This window comes from Hemitrygon akajei, chromosome 11 (assembly GCF_048418815.1).
Source record: "Hemitrygon akajei chromosome 11, sHemAka1.3, whole genome shotgun sequence".
In the NCBI taxonomy this organism is placed as follows: domain Eukaryota; kingdom Metazoa; phylum Chordata; class Chondrichthyes; order Myliobatiformes; family Dasyatidae; genus Hemitrygon; species Hemitrygon akajei.
In genome coordinates this window covers 127,225,731-127,247,874 of record NC_133134.1, presented here as the reverse complement: position 1 = coordinate 127,247,874, position 22,144 = coordinate 127,225,731, and the positions used below count along the sequence as shown (strand labels likewise).

Below are 22,144 nucleotides of genomic sequence, written 5' to 3'. Positions count from 1 at the left end.
TGCAGGTCTACTTGTCCTGCTCCTTCTTATTCAATTGTCCCCTGTGCCAAAACTCAACAACAACCAGCACAAGGACAGAACAGTGACAGCGCGCCAGTATGCGGAGCGCGTTATTTGATCTGGAGCGCATTTTTTATTTTGAGAACGTACGTGCACCTGCGCACTACTCATGTCCATCACTTAACAGAAATGACATGTAACATGTAAGGCTTATTGAAAAAAATATTTTCAAATGCATTTTTTACATAACACAGTGAAGAAACTTATTTTTAATTTCAGTGGGAACAGTGTTGTTGGTCTCCCTTTTTAGCCAGCGCATCAAAGTCTGGATTTAGTTTTGTTGTGGCGATTCTCAGGATGGATCTGAGGTGTTGGTCAGTTAACTTGGATCTGTGGCTGGCTTTGTTGATGTTCATGATGCTGAACGCCTGTTCACACAAATAGGTCGAGCCGAACAATGCCAGCATCTTCTGTGCCGTCCTCCGGAGGTTTGGAAACACCTCTTTACCAAGTGAAGCATAAAAGTCATTCAGTTTAAGAGAGTTGAACTTCTCTTTTAAGACGGGGTCAGACTGAAGGTCGATCAGTTCCAGCTGTAGCTCCTCTGGTGCTGTTTCAGGATCTTGTGACAGGGGACAGGCCACCAACTGAAGTGAATTGTCAATTTTTTCAAAATCAGAAAAGCGACGGCAGAATTCTCTGTGCAGCGCATCCAGTGACTCGCTGTATTTTTTCACATTTGCGCCGGCCTCTTCCAGCGTGGCTAGTGTGGGGAAATGAGTGAATAACTTATTCAAAATTTGCCTGGAGAAAAAAGCCAGCTTGGATTTAAAGGCTTTCACGTTTGTGTACATGTCATGCACAAACTGATCCTTCCCCTGTAGCTTCACGTTCAGTTCATTCATGTGTGAAAATATATCCACAGCAAACGCAAAGTCACAAAGCCAGCTCTTGTTGCTCAGCTCAGGAAATTCGCCGGCCTTCCTCAGTAACTCCAAAAATGCACCGATCTCCTCTTTGAGCTCCCATACTCGTTGAAACACTTTGCACAAACTTAACTAGCGGACACGGGAGTGATAAAGTAGGTCCTGGTGATCCACATCAGTTTCCTCCAGGAACGTGATGAACTGACGGTGCTGAAGTCCCCTTGCACGTATAAAGTTGACAAGTTTTACGACAGGATTCACAACATGATTCAGCTGTAATACCGATTTACATAGAGATTCCTGGTGGATGATGCAGTGATGGAAAATAACATCCTGGTCAGGATTTTCATCTTTCACTTTATTCTGTATTCTCCTCAGCAGGCCGACATTTTTCCCTGTCAAATTAGGAGATCCATCTGTGGTGACGTTGATAAGTTTACTCCAAGGGAGCTTCATATTTTCGATGACAGCAGACACCCGGTCATACAAGTCCTCTCCCCGTGTTTTTCCTTTCAGAGACTCCATTGTCAAAAACTCCTCCGTTACTTCAAAGGTATTGTTAATTCCTCGGATAAAAATGAGGAGCTGAGCAGTGTCTTTTACATCGTTGCTTTCATCCAGTGCTAATGAATATAATGTGAACGACTCTGCCTTTTTATTTAAGTCGCTGGTTATATCTTCATCTATCAGTTCCACACGGCGAGTCACTGTCCTGCGTGATAAACTGATTTTTTCAAATTTGTCTTTGCTCTCCGGACACAATACACCTGCTGTCTCCACCATACATTCTTTTAAAAACTCGCCTTCAGACAGAGGCTTGCTGGCCTTTGCTAATTTGAATGACAGCATAAAACTCGCCTTGGTACTTGACTCATGAATGGCAGTTTGACGGCGAAAAAAATTTTGTTGAGCCTGTAAATTAGCTGCCAACCTCTGAGCATTAGCTTCCCGTTCTTTCGTTGACTGGTTGCTAGCATAGTTGGCATGTTTTGTGACAAAGTGACGGCTGATATTATATTCTTTAAAAACCGCCACAGTCTCTTGGCATATCAGGCATACAGCAGTTGATCGGTGTTCGGTAAAAAGATATTTAGTTGTCCACTCCTTATTAAACACCCGACATTCTCTATCCACTTTTCTTTTCTTAGCTCCACTCATCTTTACAGAAGGGGTGAGAGGTCAAAGAGTAAAGCGCAAATGTGGAATAATACGCTGCACCTCAACAAAGGTCAATGTATATAGAGTGCGTCATCTATTGGGAAAATGCCAGAATTGCGGGGAAAAAACATTTACAAGGTTTATTAATATAATTTCATCAAGTTCTGCGGGCCGGATTAAAAAGCTTAACGGGCCGCATATGGCCCCCCGGGCCGTAGTTTGCCCATGCCTGTACTAGGCGTTAGAGAAATTAACATGCATTTCTTAAATTAGAAATACATTGTGGGAGCAGGATGTGATGGAATAGGTCAGTGTTCAAAGAAAGACTAACTGCAAGAGAGTGAATACCAAGCTACAATGCTCTACATGTTTTCATGCAAATAATGAGAAGAAAAGTGGTTTGAAGAAAGTAAAGGTGGATGGAGGACATCTGATTGGTAATTGGTTTATCATTGTCACATGCAAAAATCTTTGTCTTGAATGCATATCATTTCATTACATCAGTACATCAAATTAGTGTAAAGGAAAAGCAATAATAGGATGCAAAATATAAGGCCATGACGAAGTAGACTGATTTATCATCCAGGTCCATTCAGTAGTATTATAACAGCAGGATGCAAGCTGTCATTGAGCCTAGTGGTTCGGCTCTTCAGCTTTTGTATCTTCTGGCTGATGGGAAAGAGATGAAGAAGAATGTCCAGGGTAGGAGTTTTTTAAAATTATTATGTAAGTTGCTTAACCAAGGGAGTAAGAAATATAGAGAGACTCCATGGAGGGCAGATGGTTTTTATGATGTGTCCACAACTCTTTACAGTTTTGTGGGGCAGAACGATTGCCATACTAAGCTGAGATGCATCCAGATAGGATGCCTTCTATGATGCACCTGCAGAAGTTATGAGGGTGAACAGGGACATGCCAAATGCCCTTGGCCTCCAGAGGAACTCAAGGAGCTAGACGTATGTTGATCAGAGAGCAGAAAGAAAAAAAGAGGCCTAAACCAGAAAGAAAGATCCAGTGTGAGGAGGACTTTAACAGTCTGGGATGTATATCACAATCAGGTTAATTATTATTGGCATGTGTCATGAAATTGGTTAACTTAACAGCAGCTTACATGATAACTTACATGATAATATAGAAAGATAAACAAACAAACAAATAAATAAATTACAGTAAGTATATATACGTATATTGAATAGGTTAAAATGGCTCAGGATAGCTCATCCTTTTGCAAGTTCATCAGATAAGCTTTTGTTGGATCAAACTGTAGAAAAACATAAGGGAGCACTGGAGAGTCCTACTTTAAATTGGCCTGAAACATTGTACAGTATTTAAAAGCAGTTCTTTACTGCATAAGACCGTTGATCAAACTTGTGGAAGCCATACTGTTACGGGGACTGATAAATGATGTCACAATATTGCTGCACATTAGAGTTCCATCAGAAGTCTAAGCACAAAAGTAAAAGCTCAAATTGGAGCCTTACAATTTTAAGTTGCTGTAGTCATGACTCTAGATACCACTGTTCAATCAGAATCGTTTATATCTCTGATATATGTCATGAAAATTGTTGTTTTGTGACAGCATTACAATGCAAGACTATCATTACTATAAGTCACAAAAATGAATAAATACATTGTGCAGAAGAAGAATAGCATGATAGTATTCTTGGGGTTCATGCACTGTTCAGGAATCTGATGGTGGAGGGGAAGAAGCTACTACTAAAACATTGAGAGTAGGTCTTCAGGCTCCTATACCTCCTCCCTGATGGTAGTAATAGGAAGAGGTCATATCCAGATGGTAAGGGTCTTTAACAATGTCTGTCTGAGGTCTGTCTTCTTGAGGCACCACATTTTGAAGATGTTCTCAATAGTGGGGACGGCTTTTGCCCATAATGGAGCTGACTGAGTCTACAACACTCTGCAGCCTTTTCCGATTCTGCCTATTGGAGTTTCCTTACCAGGTGGTGATGCAATCGGTCAGAATGCTCTCACTGTACACTTGCATACATTTTCTGGAGTCTTTGGTGGTATCCCATATGTGGTCAATCTCCTAATGAAATACAGTCACTACTGTGCCTTCTTTGTGATTGCTTCAATGTGTAAGGGAACTTGCAGGACATCACAGCAGTCCTTCAAATGTTTTTTAGAAGGTGACTTCAACACCTGGGGTGTTGACCTGAGGTGTCTGTGATGGCTTATTTTTGAAGCTATTCCTTTCAGTTCTTCTGGACCCAGAGGCATTTACGGTTGTCCTCCAAGGCAGTTCTCCGCTCCCCGTGCTGCAGCCATTTGGGAAATACCTTGGATGTAACAAGGATTCGCGAATCACACAGGAGACACTAAAGGAATGCACAAGGATAGTTAGTTTAATTTTGCTCAGGTGATGTAATAGATGAATTTACAAAATTGGGTAGGGATGTGATTTTCTGGTGGTTTTATTTTTGAATTGTTGAAAAGAGAGATATGGGATGAGAATGATAGATAAAAGGGAAGTATGGGATAGTTTGTGATCGGGAGGGAGGGCTGACATTGGTGATACCACTTGTAGATTTAAGCAAAGCCACTACATTTTTATTTACATTCTATTATACATTCTTCTTATATTTTTCCTTATTCTGATGCTTTTTTTCATCATTTATTTATTTATTGATATACAGCATGGAATAAGCCCTTCCAGTCCCCAATTTAACCCTAGCCTAATCTTGGGACAATTTACAGTGATCAATTAATCTACTAACTAGTACATCTTTGGACTGTGGGAGGAAACCAAAACACTCTAAGAAAACCCATACATTCCATGGGGAGGACGTCAGATAATAACTTATCAGGGGTGATTGATAAGTTTGTGGCCTAAGGTAGAAGGGGATTTGTTATTAACTTCAAATTTTCTGCATAATTATTCAAAGAGTTGACCTGCATGTGCATGTAATGTGAGCTGTATAGCTCATCTCCTTCTACCTTAGGCCACAAACTTATCAATCACCCATCTGTGGACACTTTCTGGAGGTCCAAGATCCTTATGCTCCACGACCACTGGACTAAGTGTGTAAATGTAGGAGGGAACTATGTTGAAAAATAAATGGTCTAGATTTTCTAAAATTGACTCCTTCTACCTTAGGCCACAAACTTATCAATCACCCCTCCTATTATGTCTTGTGACCACTATCACTATAGACATGTTGTTCCTCCCTGCACCAGTAAGATGAGCCATACCAATCGTGGATAACCCTCTTTCCCCTTTGCTAGGTTTTGACTTAGAGTGTTAAGTAAAGGTGACACAGAAGAGTTCTGCACACAACTTTCTAAGGAACAGGGAGTCCTTAGAAAGTAGATATTTGGATTGCATTTCAAAGACATTAACTTTGCAGAGAAGTCCCCTTGTTATGCCAACATTCTAAGCTAAATAAAGGTTTGTACTATATCTTAAGGACAGCCTGAAAAGATACACAATTAATGTATTGTAATCATTGCTTTTAAGTTGACAAATACTGCACCTAATTGTACATATTTCATAAAATCATTAAAATAAATAAGATGCTTCTGTGATATTAGTGAAGAATATTGGCTGAAATATTACTATTCTTTTAAAACTTTGATGAGGTACTTAACAGTGCACAGCACAGCAGTATGTGTTCAAGCTCTCAAATTCATAATCTCACAAATACCAGTTCAATATTGGTTTCAAAGAGAGTTGTAATCTTAGGCTAGATTCTGAGAGTTGTCCACCAGAGTGGAATGCATTCTGAGAGCCTGCTTTCAGAGTGACTCGTTTTTAGAAACATAGAAAATAGGTGCAGGAGTAGGCCATTCGGCCCTTCGAGCCTGCACCGCCATTCAGTATGATCATGGCTGATCATCCAACTCAGAACCCTGTACCTGCTAAATTTTCTCAGGGATTTCCAAGGCATGCAACAGAGTTTGTAATTGCAATGTATTCAAATTCCATTCTAATATTGTATTCAAAACTTATTCTAATATTGCAATCAATTGTTTCCATGCTCCGTTCTTCCGTTTTTTAAATAAATACGTTAATCTTAATTGAGTTTTATATAGCGATTCCTTTTCGTTTAGTAATGATTCCAAACTCCAGTATCCTGTTCAGTAAGTATCCTGTTATTGACTGAAGCTGCAGCCTGAAGCGCTCTCAGTCAGGTGAGAGCCAATTTGGAGAGGCTCAGGGTGTGTTTGAGTTCATTCCTAGAATCTGCCGGGCTTCCCACGTGCTTGCAAAAATACATAAGTGAATGGTAGGCTCGTCAACCACACCAACTGAGAGCCGTTTTTGATTGGCCAAACGCTGAGAACTGTACCAGCTTGTGTATCTATATATTAGATGCGAAAAACATCATTCCAAATAGAGCTGTCACGAACTGCTAATATGTTGTTGTTTACAATTGGAGATTTAGTTTCAAAAATGCGATTTCAAATTAAAAACGCAAATTTGCTTCTGAAATTTTTAAGAAAAGAGAACAAATTAAGAGAAGCTGCTCCTATTTCTACTGACAATAGTGACTTTAAAAAAGCCTTGGCACCGTGTGAGCATAACTTCATCCCGGGACCTACCAGGTGGCCGGTGGTGGGGAGCCTGCCGTATATAATAAGAAAAGGAGGACTCCGAAAACAACACATAACACTGGTAAATGTGGTGATGTAGCTGATTAATGCTGAAGTTATCTTCAATACGAATGAATCATTACCATCTTCAGAAAATGCTGCGACCAATGCAGTGCGTCAACACTGAAGTGTTCTTAAAATTAAAATAAAAACTAGTAAGACAGAAAGTTGATGAGCACGAGTTTTGTCCCCAAGGGTCAGTAAGCATGCTTTTTTTTTAACAGGTGGAATTTCATAAGAAATTTGGGAAGATTTTTAAGATGAAGTTGGGTCCGTTTGAGTCAGTGCACGTTGGGGCTCCGTGCCTCCTAGAGGCTCTTTACCGCAAAGAAAGCAACCACCCCCAGCGCCTGGAGATCAAACCATGGAAAGCTTACAGAGACTACAGAAACGAAGCGTATGGACTGCTCATACTGTGAGTACAAGTAAACGGTCACTATCAATTAAGATTAAATTTTCCTTTGAAAGAAAATCATACACGAACGGACTTCAATTTGTTTTGTAAAATGCAAAGTGTATTACTAGTCGAAGATATATTGGTTTAATTATTACTCTATGGACATTAAATTGTTATCACAAATGAGCGTCAGTTATTGCGAATTTGAGCAGTACATTGGAAAATTAGACCAAGGTTAATATTTTTAGACTGATACCTGTCAACTTTAATCAACTATTTATGAATCGTCCGTACTTTCAGTGGCGGACAGTACAATCAATTCAAAACCATGAGCAGTCGTGACTCAGGATTTTCTCCCGCTTTTTCGTTATCTTGATTACAGGGAAGGAAAAGACTGGCAAAGAGTGAGAAGCATATTTCAGAAAAAGTTAATGAAGCCAACTGAAGTAATAAAACTAGATGGAAAAATCAACGGGGTAAACATATTTTATTTCGAGCACGCGTCACGCACGTTCGCGCCCACCGTTTCAGAACACAGTTTACTGCCGATTTATTCAAAGGCTCTGGATTTCTAGCCTTGCTGCGAATTCGGGCCAAACAGTGAGAGAACTGTCCAGCTTGCGCGGTCCTGCACACAAATATGAGGAAAAAACTCATTTTATTGTTAGCTCTTTGCTGCACGAGTTCAAGTATAAAAACTGGGGAACTTTGCATTTTATGAAGCGCAGTGTATTCCAAAGCGCACTTTTGCTACGAGAGCAGAGATGTGTTTGTGGACTCAATGTTTCGATTGATTCGTGTGATATTTCTGATTTATTAAGGAATAAACACATCAATATATTTAACCCGGCACCTTATAAATATTCACCACACGGCAAGTTGACAGTACATTCTAGATCAAAAATATTGATGGGGGTCGTGGAAGGAGAGCTTGAATCGCTACAGTTTTTCGAAAAAGAGTTGAACATTCTGAAGAGATTTCCTTTCTACAAAAGCGGTAGAAAATGAAATAAATAGAAAACAGGCTTAAATTAACTTGTCCAAAGTAAAATATATAAACTATAGAAATATATCGCGGACCACCTGCAATTATTGCTCAGGAGAGCGCCTGATGCAGGGGGATCGGGAGGAGGCTCAGTTTACAAGCAAAAGAGCTGAGTTCTTTCTCAAAGGAAGAAATTCTGCTCCTCCAAATCGACGATCTTAAGCTACTTAAAGCTGGAACAGGCGAAGAGACACAGGTTCCAGGAATCCTTTGTCGTGTCGCTGTAATGCTGTAACTACTGGTTGGAACCTGCTATTTACTCACTTCTCTATTCTAAATAATTCACAGGTTCTGAAGGATTTTATTGGAAGATTAGAGAAGCTTCGTGATGAGACAGGCAAGATTGATGATTTATACCAGGAACTGAACAAATGGTCCTTTGAAAGTAAGTTCTTCACAAAGTGTTACGGTGTAAATGCCCTGATCATTGACAATAAATGAATATTGTCATTACTGGTTTTGTTCCCCGCAATACATATTAGAAAGCAATCAAGACAAAAATTGGAATAAACGAATTCAGTTATGATTATTTAACAGGTTTAACTCAATTTCGGGAAATAAGCAATTTCTAATTTTGCTTAGTAATTGTTACAGTGAAAAAATCCAATCACGCAATTTAATCATTACTATTAATTTGCCCTTTGCTGACATAGAATGTTTTTTTCAGCAGAATAGCAAAAGTTGGTGATGTAAAGCTCTCTGGTCTCTAAAATAGAAACATATTTTACAGCACATTACAGGCTCTCAGCCATAACTACTTTAGAAACTGCCTAGAATTTCCCAACCGCATAGCCCTCTGTTTTTCTAAGTCCCATGTATCTATCTAAGTGTCTCTGATATCTGCCTATTGTATCTGCCTCTACGACTGTCCCCAGCAGTGCATTCCTCACACCCACCACTCTCAGTGTGAAAAACTTACTTTTGACATTCTCCTTGTACCTGCTTCCAAGCATCTTAAAACTATGCCCCCTTGTGTTAGCCATTTCAACCCTGGGAAGAAGCCTTTGGTTTGATGTTTGATGATCAATACCTCTCATCATCTTATACACCTCTGTCATGTCACCCCTCATCCTCCGTCGCTCCAAGGAGAAAAGGCCAAGTTCACTCAAACTATTCTCATAAGACATGCTCTCCAATCCAGGCAACATCCTTGTAAATCTCCTCTGCACTCTCTCTATAGTATCCACATCCTTCCCGTAGTGAGATGACTAGAAATGAAGACAATATTCCAAGTGGGGTCTAACTAAAATCTTATATAGCTGTAACATTACCTTACGGCTCTTGAACTCAATTCCACGGTTGATAAAGGCCAACACACCATACACGTTCTTAACAACACTGTCAACCTGCACAGCAGTTTTGAGTGCCCTATGGACATGAACCCCAAGATCTCACTGACCATCCACACTGCCAAGAGTTTTATCATTAATATTATATTCTGTCTTCAATTTGACCTACGGAAATAAACCACTTCACAGTTATTTGGGTTGAACACCAACTGTCACTTCTCAACACATTTCTGCATCCTCCAGATTATCCACAACAACCTCAACTTTTGTTTCATTAGCAAACTTACTAACCCACCCTTCTACTTCCTCATACAGATCATTTATAAAAATCACCAAGAGGAGGTGTCCCAGAAAAGATCCTTGCAGACTACCAGCGGTCACCGGTCTCCATGCAGAATACAAACAATCTACAACCACCCCTTGCCTTCTGTGGGCAAGGATTCACAAAGCAAGGTCTGGATTCACAAAGCAAGGTCTCCTTGAATTCCATGCCTCATTACGCTCTGAATGAGCCTTGCATGGGGAACCTTATCAAATGCCTTACTGAAATCTATATACACTACATCTACTGCTCTACCTTCATCAAAATGTTTTGTTACATCCACAAAGAATTCAATCAGGTTTATAAGGCACGATCTTGCCTTTGACAAAATCATGCTGACTAACGTAAGCAGATTATGTCTCTCCAAATGCTTATAAATCCTGCCTCTCAGGATCTTCTCCAACAACTTGCCCACCACTGAAGTAAGATTCACTGGTCTATAATTTCCTGGGTTATCTCTACTTTTCTTGAACAAAGGAACAATATTTGCAACCTTCCAATCCTCTGGTACTTCTCCTGTCCCTATTGATGATGCAAAGATCATTGCCAGAGGCTCAGCAATCTCCTCCCTCACTTCCCACAGAAGCCTGGGGTACATCTCGTCCAGTCCCGGTGACTTATCTAACTTAATACCTTTCCTTAGGATCATCCCTATTAACTTCCTTAAATAAAAGGGATACATTGGACATTCTTCAGTTGTCTGAGGCCTCACTTTTGGTGACAGAGGATACAGAGTCAAGGCTCCAGAGTTCTCTCTTGCTTCCCTCAGTAACCTCAGATAGACCTAATCAGGTGTTAGGGTAATCTCAAGAGACCCAAAACCACCTCCTCCTCCTTGATAGCACATGCCCTAGAATATTGATACTCCTTCACTGATGTCACTATCCTCCACATCATTCTCCTTGGTAAATCCAAATGCTAGGTTCTCCAATAATATCTTATTCACTTCCTCTGGTTCCAGACATTAAACCACTTCTTTGTCATTTAGTGGCCCTGCACTTTCTTTAGCTTGGTTTTAATGACTTGTTATTTTCCTTAACCCTAACACAGCAAGGACTTTTTCTGGCACCTTTTAGCCCTCTTCATTTCCTGTAAAGTTCTTTCCTGCTTTCTTTATATTCCTCAGGAGCCTTGTCAAATTTCAGCTCCTTAAGCTTTACGTATATTTTCCTTCACCTTTTTCAGTAAATATATAGCATCTCTCATTAATCAATGAATATTTTTCCTCCATTTGTTATTGATACTCTATACAAACTCAGAAATACCCATTCCATTATCTGTTCTTAGTCTGTGATCAACCAATGAAAATTCTGGGATAACTAGTAGAAAGCCAAGAGGTTGATATTTTTATATATCCTTTTGACTTTCAGTAGTGTGTTTTACCTCCCCTCACACAGATAACACCATCACAAACTTGCAGTCACAATGTAAAACTTATTCACATTGGTAATTAGTCAATCCTTTTAGCCACAACCTGTATCAAGTGATATCAGTGATGAATTATCAGGGGAAAAGGTATGATTGAAGTTGTAGTTACTAACAAGGCTAGAGTGAAAGGCAGTAAGACTGTAGAAGAATGTTTGATTGTTGTGAAAAATCAAGCAATTTGATAGACTGGAAAGGCTGTGAAAACATAAAGGAACATGGAAGAGCTTTGCTCTAAATTGGAATGATGCACTGGACAGAGTTTAGAAGCAATTCTTTTCAGCTTCGAACCAATGGTGACATCCAGTATCAAATCTGCAGAAGCCACTTTGATATAGGGACAGATAAAGTCACAAATTCCCTTTGAATTAATAATGATTTCAGTGAAGACTCCAGACTATTATTTAATCATACTACTGATGTGAACATTATTAACATAGAATGTTTCTAAGGTGTATCAGCAGAATATCAAAGGTTTGCTTAATTCAGGAGCAAAGTACTGCAGATGCTGGAAATGTGAAGCAAAAGCGAATGTGGTAGAAACACTCAAGAGTTTTGGCAGCTGTTCTACGGAAATGAATCAACCTGAAACATTTTTTTCCTCACAGGCACAGCCTGACCTAATAAGTATTTACAGCAACCTTTATTTTAATTGGGTAATTCCAGCCTTTGCTGCTAGCCATGAAAGAGAGTTTATGGCTTGCAATTTGTCTACCGATTTGCACATTTTAATTGTTATCAGTCAACAAGAGCTGCATAAGCATACTAAATATTTATTTGTTATGAAGCTTTGAGTATACCTGCTATAACTGGTACAGAAATATTTTAATTTACTAAGATTACCCATTGCATTATCCACTTCTTGGAAGTAATGATCTCGTAAATTCCATCTTTATTAGTCTAGGATCAACTAATGAAAATGTGAGGCATAACTGGCAGAAATGCAAATAAGAACTTTAGAAATTCCTCCCAAGTTTCCCTCCCTGTGATTGCCAAATTTTCTAGGAAAGCAGTTGACCTCTGTTCAGTACTCCACCCCAAAGATATGACAAATATTCTTAAGATAATTAACTATATACTACTAAGTATTTTTTTATATTTTCAAGACACTTTTAGGTTGGAAACAATATATATATGTATATCAATATTAATAGTCCTTTTGCAAATAAATATTTTTGATCTTTATTCAGTCATTGAAATACTAAAAATGTAAAAAATACAATGTAACTTAATGGATTATGTAATTGTCAATGCATCTGAGAATTGTATTATTCACTTATCAATAACTTTCCAATTATAGCAATTTGCTTGGTGTTGTATAATAAGCGATTTGGTCTTCTGGAAGAAAATGTAGGTGAAGAATCTTTGAACTTCATTCAGGCTATTAAAACTGTAAGTCATTGTAGGTTTAATGTTGTTCGATAATTTATATTAAACTAACAATAAGAAAAGTACTTCAGTAAAACAATAAGATTAACAAAGTAGACACCTTACTAACATACATTGCCACAGTAAAGTATAACAATTCAGAATCAGAATCATATTTAATATGTCGTAAAATTTGTTGTTTGTGGCAGCAGTACATTGCAACACATAATAACAGAAAACTGAAAATTAGACCATAAGATTATAAGACATAGGAGCAGAATTAGGCCATTCAGCCCATCAAGTCTGCTCCACCATTCCATCATGGCTGATCCTGGAACCCACTCAACCCCATACATCTGCCTTTTTGCCATATCCTATGATGCCTTGACCAATCAGGAAATTATCAACTTCTGCTTTAAATATACCCACAGACTTGGCCAGCACCCCTCCATCTATCTTTGTATCATCTGCAAACTTTACCACAAAGCCATCAATCCTATTATCCAAATCAAAGACGATTTGAAAAGTAACAGTCCCAATCTTGACCTCTGAGGAACACCACTAGTAACTGGCAGCCAAACAGAAAAGGCACCCTTTATTCCCACTCGCTGCCTCCTGCCTGTCAACCATTCCTCTGTCCATGCCAGTATATTTCCTGTAACACCATGGGATTTTATCTTGTTAAGCAGCCACATGTGTGGCACCTTATCAAATGCCTTCTGAAAATCCAAGTAAATTGTATCCACTGCCTCTCCTTTGACAACCTTGCTTGTTACTTCCTTGAAGAACTCTTAACAGACTTGTCAGGCAAGATTTCCCTTCACAGAAACCATGCTGACTTTGACTTATGTGATCATTAGTCTCCATGTACCCTGAAATCTTGTCTTTAATAATTGACTCCAACACTTCCCCAACCACTGAGGTTAGGCTAACTGGCCTATAATTTCCTTCCTTTTGCTTTCCTCCCTTCTTAGTGGAGTGGCACTCTGTGGATCATATCTATCCTGCGCCTTGTGAACTATTTCCAGAAACTTCAACCATCTCTGCTTTGCCGTCATCCTCACCAGTATTCTCCTCCAATCTAGGAGAGTGGACAAGCTCCACTCTCATGCCTCTGTAATTCTCTTTATTCCACTGTGATACTGATACATGTAATGAAAGTAAAAAATACATTTTTATATGAAATTAAATAATTAAGCAAAAAGAGAGTAAAAGCAGAAAAACATGAGGTGATATCCATTCAGAAATCTAATGGCAAGGGGGAAGAAACTGTTCCTAAAATGTTGAGTGTGTGTCTTCAGGCTCCTGTAACTCCTCCTTGATGGTAACAATGAGCAAAGGTCACGTCCTGGGTAATGGGTGTCCTTAATGATGGATGTCACCTTCCTGAGGCATCGGCTTTTGGAGATGTCCTTGATGATGGGAAAGCTACCGCCCATGATGGAGCTGGCTGAATTTGAAACTTTCTGCAGCTTTTTCTGATCCTGTGCAGTTGGCCCTCCATACCAGACGGTGATGCAATCAGTTAGAATGCTCTCCACGGTACATCTGTAGAAATGTCATTGTTTCCAAATCTCCTCACACTGCTGATGAAATATAACTGCTGCCATGCCTACTTTGTAATTGCATCAATAAGTTGAGTCTAGGGCAGACCTTCAGAGATGTTGACACCCTGGAGCTTGAAACTGCTCACCCTTTCCACTGAAGATCCCGTGAAGAGGATTGGCGTGTGTTCCCTCGACCTCCCCTTCCTGAAGTCTACAATCAATTCCTTGATCTTACTAACTCTGAGTGCAAGGTTGTTGTTCTGACACCACTCAACCAAATGATATTTTCCACTCCTGTATGCCTCCACCACCATCTCAAACAATTGTTGTGTCATCAGCTAATTTATAGATAGCTTTTGAGCTGTGCCTAGCCACAGAGGTGTGGGTATAGACATGGCTATCTTTTTAAGTGCATGAAAGGATTAATGTATGAGGAGCTTTTGATGGTTCAGAGCCTATACTCACTGGGGCTTAAAAGAATCAGGGAGAGGCTAATTGAAACCTATCAAATATTGAATGGCCTAGATAGAGTGAATGTGGAGAGGATGTTTTCAATAACGAGCACCAAAGGGCACAGCCTCAAAATAGAGGGACATAGATTTACAACACAGATTAGGAGGAATTTATTTAGCCAGAGGATGGTGAATCTGTGGAAATCACTGCCATGGATGACTGTGGTGGCCAAGTCATTGAATATATTTAAAGCAGAGGTTGATAGGTTCTTGATTAGTCAGAGTGTCAAAGGTTATGAGGAGAAGGCAGGAGAATGGGGTTGAGAGAGATCATAAATGAGCCATGATGGAATGACAGAGCAGACTCGATGGGCTGAATGGCCTAATTCTGCTCTTATGTCTTTTGGTCTTATGGTCTTATTTAGGGATGTTCAATAAGTGTTGGCATCACCAGAGACAGGTACATCCTGAAAATATGTGTAAATTTTTTATGTATCAAAATAAACTTTATTTATATTAATTATTATTTATAGGAATAAATTGTGCAATTTAAAAAAATTCTTGTATTCATAGTCAATGCTTTAAGTAGTGTTCTGTTACATTCCTTAAAACTAATAGGACTGTTGCCACTCATGTGGCCCTATATGCTGGTACACTACTACAATAATTGAGGGGCCTCTTTGCCCAACCTGGCCCCTCGCTGTCCAGTGTGGAAGAACCCTGTACTGTGGCCCTGAATTACAGTGGTAATTCAGATCATCCATGCAATTGGCAACATTCTCTAAGGAACTCTTTTGCAAAAATATGCCTCAAAGAGAAGAAATTTATTCATGGTAATTTGTCTTTACTTTAAATCTCTGCTTTTCTTAGATGATGGATGCATTTGGTAAAATGATGGTGACTCCAGTTGCACTTCATAAGAGCCTTAATACACAGACTTGGAAGGACCATACAGAAGCTTGGGATAACATATTCAAAACAGGTATACTGGCATTAATGGTATTTACATAAGTTTTCTGGAAAACCAACATTTTAAATCTGGAATTTATGTCATCTTTGAGCATCAATAAATAGCTAAAATCAAAATTTCAAAGCAATATTATGGAGGCCTTGATTCTCAGTTTCCAGGTGCATTGAAAATATTTGAAATAGAAGGGATTATAGTAATGTTTTACTTTTGGAATTTTATTTCAAGTCTTAACATAGAGTGGATGGAAACTGGTCACTGAACTCACATGAGTATTATCTTACAGGGAATATTAGAAAGTTTGAGGCACTTTAATGTATTATTGGTGACTTTATTAAAGGAGGAAGAACAATTTTAACACAGCATACTCTCAGTGTTTATTTCTGATAGAAATTATGACTGGGTTCCTCACTGTTTCTTATTTTACAAACTGACTACCATACAACATACTGAATTAATCCCTACACTCTACCTCACCAAACCTCATGAACATTCCTAATCACTCCTCTTTTACCTCAAGCATATTCCCAATTGCCCAGCTCTTGACTACATGTGTACTTGCTTCCACACGTTTCCTAGAGTGTGGACTAATGACTGAAGATGATCTCCAAGACCTTCCTTGCCCTTCACTCCCCTTCCCCACACCCCAGATCCCACCCCTAACCAGGCTGACCTGAGATGAGGAAAGTTTCCAATCATCTTGGTAATGTTTGATGTGGTGCAGTAAAACAATCATGTTTCATTAGATTAAAGGTATTCCAGAATATTGTTTGATATGTGTTAGAATCTCAAAGTAAACATGTTAAGATAAAAACAAGAGAACATTACCACACTGAAGCAGACTCATTTACCCATCATATCTGCATAGTGCTCTTCCCCTTACATGTGTCACTTGGTACAACTTCATTCTTTAGCTCCATCTCTTAGCTATTCAAATTTCCATTTTATCTTGCACCTATCAAACTAGCTTTAAAATAATGCATTCAGCCACAACATAAGGAGTTGGTAACCTTAGTGGCTATAAAAAGGTGAGTAACCCAAATCGCACAATGGTAAATGTTAATCAATAAATGTGGCTGAAAAGATTATGAAGCTGCAATATTGTTATTAAAAAATCCAACTGCCTCAATAAGGCACAAATTCAATTTATATCCTAATAAATCAATTTGCTGATCTCCTGAAACTTGTGCTTTCTTTTACATTGCTACCTTTCTTCTGGTGGCTATCTCAGTGTAGAATTAGGATTAGAGAATAGAAAAATAGAATTGTTGCAGCATAGAAGAAAATCATTGGATGCAATAGGTCTATTTCGGTTGTTTATAGAGAAAACATGGAGATACCTTCACAAACTCCCATAGCCCTTGACAACCCTGTGATTTCAGTCTCTGGGACTGACATGAGAGTATCCTTCAGGAGGGTGAACCCGTGGAAAATAGCTAGCCCAGTTGATGTATCTGGCCGAGTACTAAAGACCTGAGCTAATCGACTGGCGGTCCTGCTTACTGTAACCCTACTTCAAGCAGGCTTCAGTCATACCAGTGACCAAGAAGAATGTGGTAACCTGTCTCAAGGACTTTATCACCGTAAGATATAGGAGCAGAATTAGGTTATTTGACCCACCAAGTCTGCTCCGCCATTTTCTCATGGTTGATCTATCTTTACACTTAGCCCTGATCTCCTGTCTTCTCTCCATATTTCTTCATGCCCTGACCAATCAATAATCTATCAACCTCTGCCTTAACTATACTTGGCCTCCACAGCTGCCTGTGGCAAGAATTCTGCAAATTCACCACTCTCTGGCTAAAGAAATTACTTCTCATCTCTATTCTAAAAGGATGACTCTCTATTCTGAACCCATGTTCTCTGGTCTAAGACTCTCCCACCACAGGAAACATCCTCTCCACATCCACTCTTTCAAGGCCTTTCACCATTCGATAGGTTTCAATGAGGCCACTCCTCATTCTTCTGAATTCCAGTGAATACAAGCCCAGAGCCATCAAACACTCTTCATGTACAAGCCATCAAATCCTGGAATCATTTTTGTGAACCTCCTTTGAACCCTCTCCAGTTTCAGCACATCCTTTCTAAGATGAGGGGCTCAAACCTGCTCACAATACTCCAAGTGAGACCTCACCTGTACTTTGTAAAGTCTCAATATTACATCCTTGCTTTTATATTCTAGTCCTCAGCTATCATCCAGTCACACTTACATCGACTGTGATGAAGTGCTTAGAGGGGTTGGTTATGAAGCGTATCAACTCCTGCCTGAGGAGTGACATGGATCTGCTTCAATTTGCCGACTGTCACAGCAGATGCATTTCATTGGTTCTCTACTCTGTTCTGGAACATCTGGACAGTAATGATACATATCAGGATGCTCTTCATTAACTACAGTTCAGCATCCCTTCAGAACTTAGACCTTGAAACCTCCTTGTGTAACTGGATCCTCGATTACCTCACTTGCAGATCCCAGTCAGTATGGATTTGCAACAATATCTCCTCCGCAATTACCGTCAGCACAGCTGTACCATAAGGCTGTGTGCTTATCCCCTTACTCTATTTGCTTTATAGTTATGACCATGAGGCTATGTACAGCTCCAATGCCATATTTAAGCTTACTGATGACACCACTGTTGTTGGCCGAAACAAATGTGGTAATGAATCGACATAAAGGAGATTGAGAATCTGGTTGCCACATCGACAACCTCTCACTTAATGTCAGCAAAACCAATTAGGTAATTATTGATGACAGAAGGTAGAAATTGGGAGTCCATGAGGCAGTGCTCATTAGGGGATCAGAGGTGGAGAGGGTCAGTAACTTTTTCAGAGGGTAAGTCCTGGAACCATTTCAAAGAAGGTACAGCAGAACCTTAACTTTCTAAGAAGTTTGCCTGTCATCTAACAACTTTACAATCTTTATAGATGCAGAGTGGAGAGTATACTGACTGTTTGCATCATGGCCTGGTATGGAAATGCCAAAGCCTAAAAACAGAAAAGCCTAGAAAAAATGGTGAATATAGCCCAATTCATTGCAGAAAAAGCTCTCATATCATTGAGCACATCTACAAAAAGCACTGCCACAAGAAAGCAGCATCCATCATCAAGGTCCCCCTCCATCCAGACCATGCTCTCCTCTCACCGCTACCATCAGGAAGCAGGTACAGGAGCCTTAGGTTCTGGAACAATTACCGTATTACCCTTTAATCATCTGGAACCTGAACCAGAATGGAAATCATCATTCACCACAACACTGAACTGATCAGTGAACACAACCAGTGGACTCACTTTCAAGGATTCTACAAGTCTCAATAGAATCTCGGTATGTTCTCAGTATAATGTCCTGCAGAAGGGTCTTGGCCCAAAACGTCGACTGTCTGTTCATTTCTTTAGATGCTGCCAAACCTGCTGAGTTCCTCCAGCATTTTGTGTATGTTGCTGTGTTATTTATTTATTTATTTTTATTATTTGTTTTTTCTATTTCCACAGTTTGTCATCTATTGAACAGCGGTTGCTTATCAGTCTTTGTGTGTTTTGTTTTTCGTTGATTCTATTGCATTTCTTTGATCTTCTGTGAATGTCTGTCAGAAAATGAATCTCGGGGTACTATTTAGTGATATATATGTACTTTGATAATAAATTTTCTTTGAACTTTGAACATTAAAATCCTACCAGTCTCTTTTCCTTGTTCTTTCCCCATGGCAAGCTAACTTGTCCTTCTGTTGCTGTCCAATTCCTTTTTTGAAGACAATGATTAGCTTTCTTTCTAGCAATTTTCTGAGCTGTGAATTTCAGATCCTAATTAATATGTTAAATGGCTTTCTGTTGATTTTTGAAGTCCTGGTGGATTTTTCACGGTCACTTGTCCACAGTATGGTGGCCATGATACACAACCTGTCCTGTTGTTCACCCAAAGCCAATGTTTCCAATTGCATTTTACATGGACTTATCCACCCTTTGCAGCATACTTCAATAACCTTTAATAGACATTTTACAGAAACTATTTACCATAACTCTACTAAAATGCCCAAGTTCATACTAGCCGGATATAAGATAATATGGTCTACAAAATCCCGTCATCTGACTTTTCATAAATGAATTCCGTTTCTATCATTCTGATTAAAGTAATATTCAAATTACAATATTTACAATATGTTTTAAATAATCAAGGTATTGATATCTAATTTAAGTGCTTTTTATATTACTGTATTTTTAGGATATCATGTGCTTTATTCAGTTCAGAAAGAGAAATTTAGAGTCACCGAGGCCACACGGTTCACTGGAATGCCATGCACAAGGATCAGTGATCAGATTTGCACTAATAAACTGAATGACCTGGAACAAGACACTGAAGCCAAGTATTTATAATAACCTAAGGTCAACAGGAGGCATTGGCTGGGGTCACTGAACTGACAGGGATATGCAGCTCTTGTTACGCACATAGCTTATTCATTCGAGGCAGTATTGACTGACACACCTACTTTCCTGTTTCTGTAGTGAAAACAGCTGAAATAGATTAGTGAAGATAAAACATTTTTAACATGACTCGCTGCAGATATTAACCCTTCTAATTCCACTTGTTTCGCTTTCCAAGTAAAGATGTTGCAGTCTCATTTTTTGTCTGGTTCTTTTATAAAGGTGCTGGCAAAATGATATGACAAAATTATAATTATGATTTCTGAACTTGATAATCTAGTGAATCTAGTAGCATCTGGAAACTTACCAGAATCTAAACATCATCAGAAAAGCCAACAAAATGCGACAAAATGCTTTTTGCTCAAGATAACCATTGATTGCAAGCCTATGTAGGAGTAGAAACGAATAGCAGCTCCGTTTAATATGCAGCCTTTGTTTTTACCTGTTTTGGAGAAGGGGGAAAACATAAAGTGAAAAGGGATATTAAAATGTTTAATGGATCAGAATTGATTGTGCATTTCCTATGTGAGAGGATCCTGTGACCTGTTCCCAGATATAGTAAGTAAAACATCTACATTTAAATCAACACACAAAATGTTGGAGTAACTCATCAGGTCAGGCAACATCAATGGAAATTAATATATAGTCGACGTTTTGGGCCAAGACCTTTCTTCAGGACTGGGAAGGAAGGGGTAAGATGCAAGAATAAAAAGGTGGAAATTCTACATTTAAATTATGCTTTATCAAGAACTTTTTTCAGATATTTCATATTTAAAAGAAATGCATGCTCTAGCACAAACCTTGGTCTATCACTTTCCTTTCAACTCAACATCACCCCTTGTCACTTCCTCCAACCCTTACCCAATCCCAGCCATCATTTATGAAATGGAAAAAAGACCAGGATGTGAATTACCATTTCAATTTGAAGGCTCTTTGTAAGAACTGGGAACAGATCTTCAATATGAATGGTAAACTTAGCTTCTCTTTTCATAGTTTTTTTTGACAGCTGAGTGTTTCCAGCATTTTTTGTTCTGTCTTCAGATTTCTAGTACCTACACTGCTTTGATTTTAATTCACTTGTAAGGAGGGATATAAAACAGACTGGCATGAAGAGGTGGAGATTAAGGGGTAGATCAAAGAGGTGGACATGAAGATATAAAGCTAGGGTGTGCTCAAGTAGGCTAGCATAAGATGCTAGGAATTGGGATGCTCAGCAGCCAAGTGGAAAGAGATGATAGTTCAGAGGATGACTAAGAGTTTTGAGTTGTTTAGAAGTGATTCATTGGGAAGATAGGTCAAAGATACTAGATAGGTTTCTCGCTTTATCTATTATGTTCCAAGATGGATGCTGTGCATTGCTCTGGCAGTGCCCCTCCGGCACCCCTGGTAAGTGCTTTCTGGCAAGTTTTCCTTCAACATGGAGTAAGGACATCCAACTGTGGAAAGTGTTAAGGTGATTCATGGCAGGAATGCTGGGGGAAGTCCACTAAGCAAAAACAATTTTCTCCTGATTCAATTGGTTCAATTGTACATTAATAAAAAAGCTCAGAAAAATCAAAATTATAAATGGGGATGACGGCCATATAGCCCAGCAGTTGAATGACCAAGTTGAATACACTCATAAGCCTCCTCTAACTTTACCTCTTGCACCATCATTTTCAATTCCTTATTCCTCTTCCTTTAACTTTTCCTTAAAGTGCACCTACATTAGAGAGAAAGAGAAAAATAGAGAGAGAGAGAGAGAGAACAAACAAGCAAATAAGTTGACATGTGAAAGCTATGAAATTGATATGTAAAAGCTGTGAAATACTCGCCAGAACTGAGATGTGAAACCTAAAGCAGAAAGCTGGAAATGCCTAATAGAGCAAGTAAAGGTTGTGGAGTGAAATAAATAAATAGAGTTCATATTACAGATGGATAACCTTGAAGCAGAACTGGCCAATTCTAATAGTAAAAGAGAAAGAAAATGATCTGAAATTGTACATTGGCTCTTGTTGGAACAGTGCAGGAAGCAACCAAAAGTTCACTTTGAAGTGGAATGAAATGCTAAATTGAGAGGCAACTGGAAAATCAGGGTTGCTACTGCAGATTGAATTAAGAAACTTCACCAAGTGGTCACCAAGTCTGCATCTGGTTTCTTCAATGTAGTGGAGACAAATGCAATGCTGTACTTTGGAAAATGTGCAAGTGAAATATTATTTCACCTGATAGAGTTGTTTGGATA

General features: G+C 39.1%; 1 protein-coding gene across 2 annotated transcripts in view; it reads left to right on the top strand.

Annotated features, from left to right (window-relative positions):
• cyp24a1 (cytochrome P450, family 24, subfamily A, polypeptide 1) overlaps window positions 1–22,144 on the top strand; it is a 78,741-nt gene that overhangs the window by 45,724 nt on the left and 10,873 nt on the right. The window contains exons 1-6 of one of the 2 annotated variants that reach the window (XM_073061642.1): window positions 6,452–6,717; window positions 6,920–7,110; window positions 7,475–7,568; window positions 8,426–8,522; window positions 12,474–12,565; window positions 15,411–15,522. In XM_073061642.1, the coding sequence (XP_072917743.1) occupies window positions 6,460–6,717; window positions 6,920–7,110; window positions 7,475–7,568; window positions 8,426–8,522; window positions 12,474–12,565; window positions 15,411–15,522 (844 nt within the window). In that variant the 5' untranslated portion in view covers window positions 6,452–6,459. Of the gene's footprint in view, window positions 1–6,451; window positions 6,718–6,919; window positions 7,111–7,474; window positions 7,569–8,425; window positions 8,523–12,473; window positions 12,566–15,410; window positions 15,523–22,144 lie in introns of those variants that run through there. The other variant, XM_073061643.1, reaches the window with a different exon arrangement.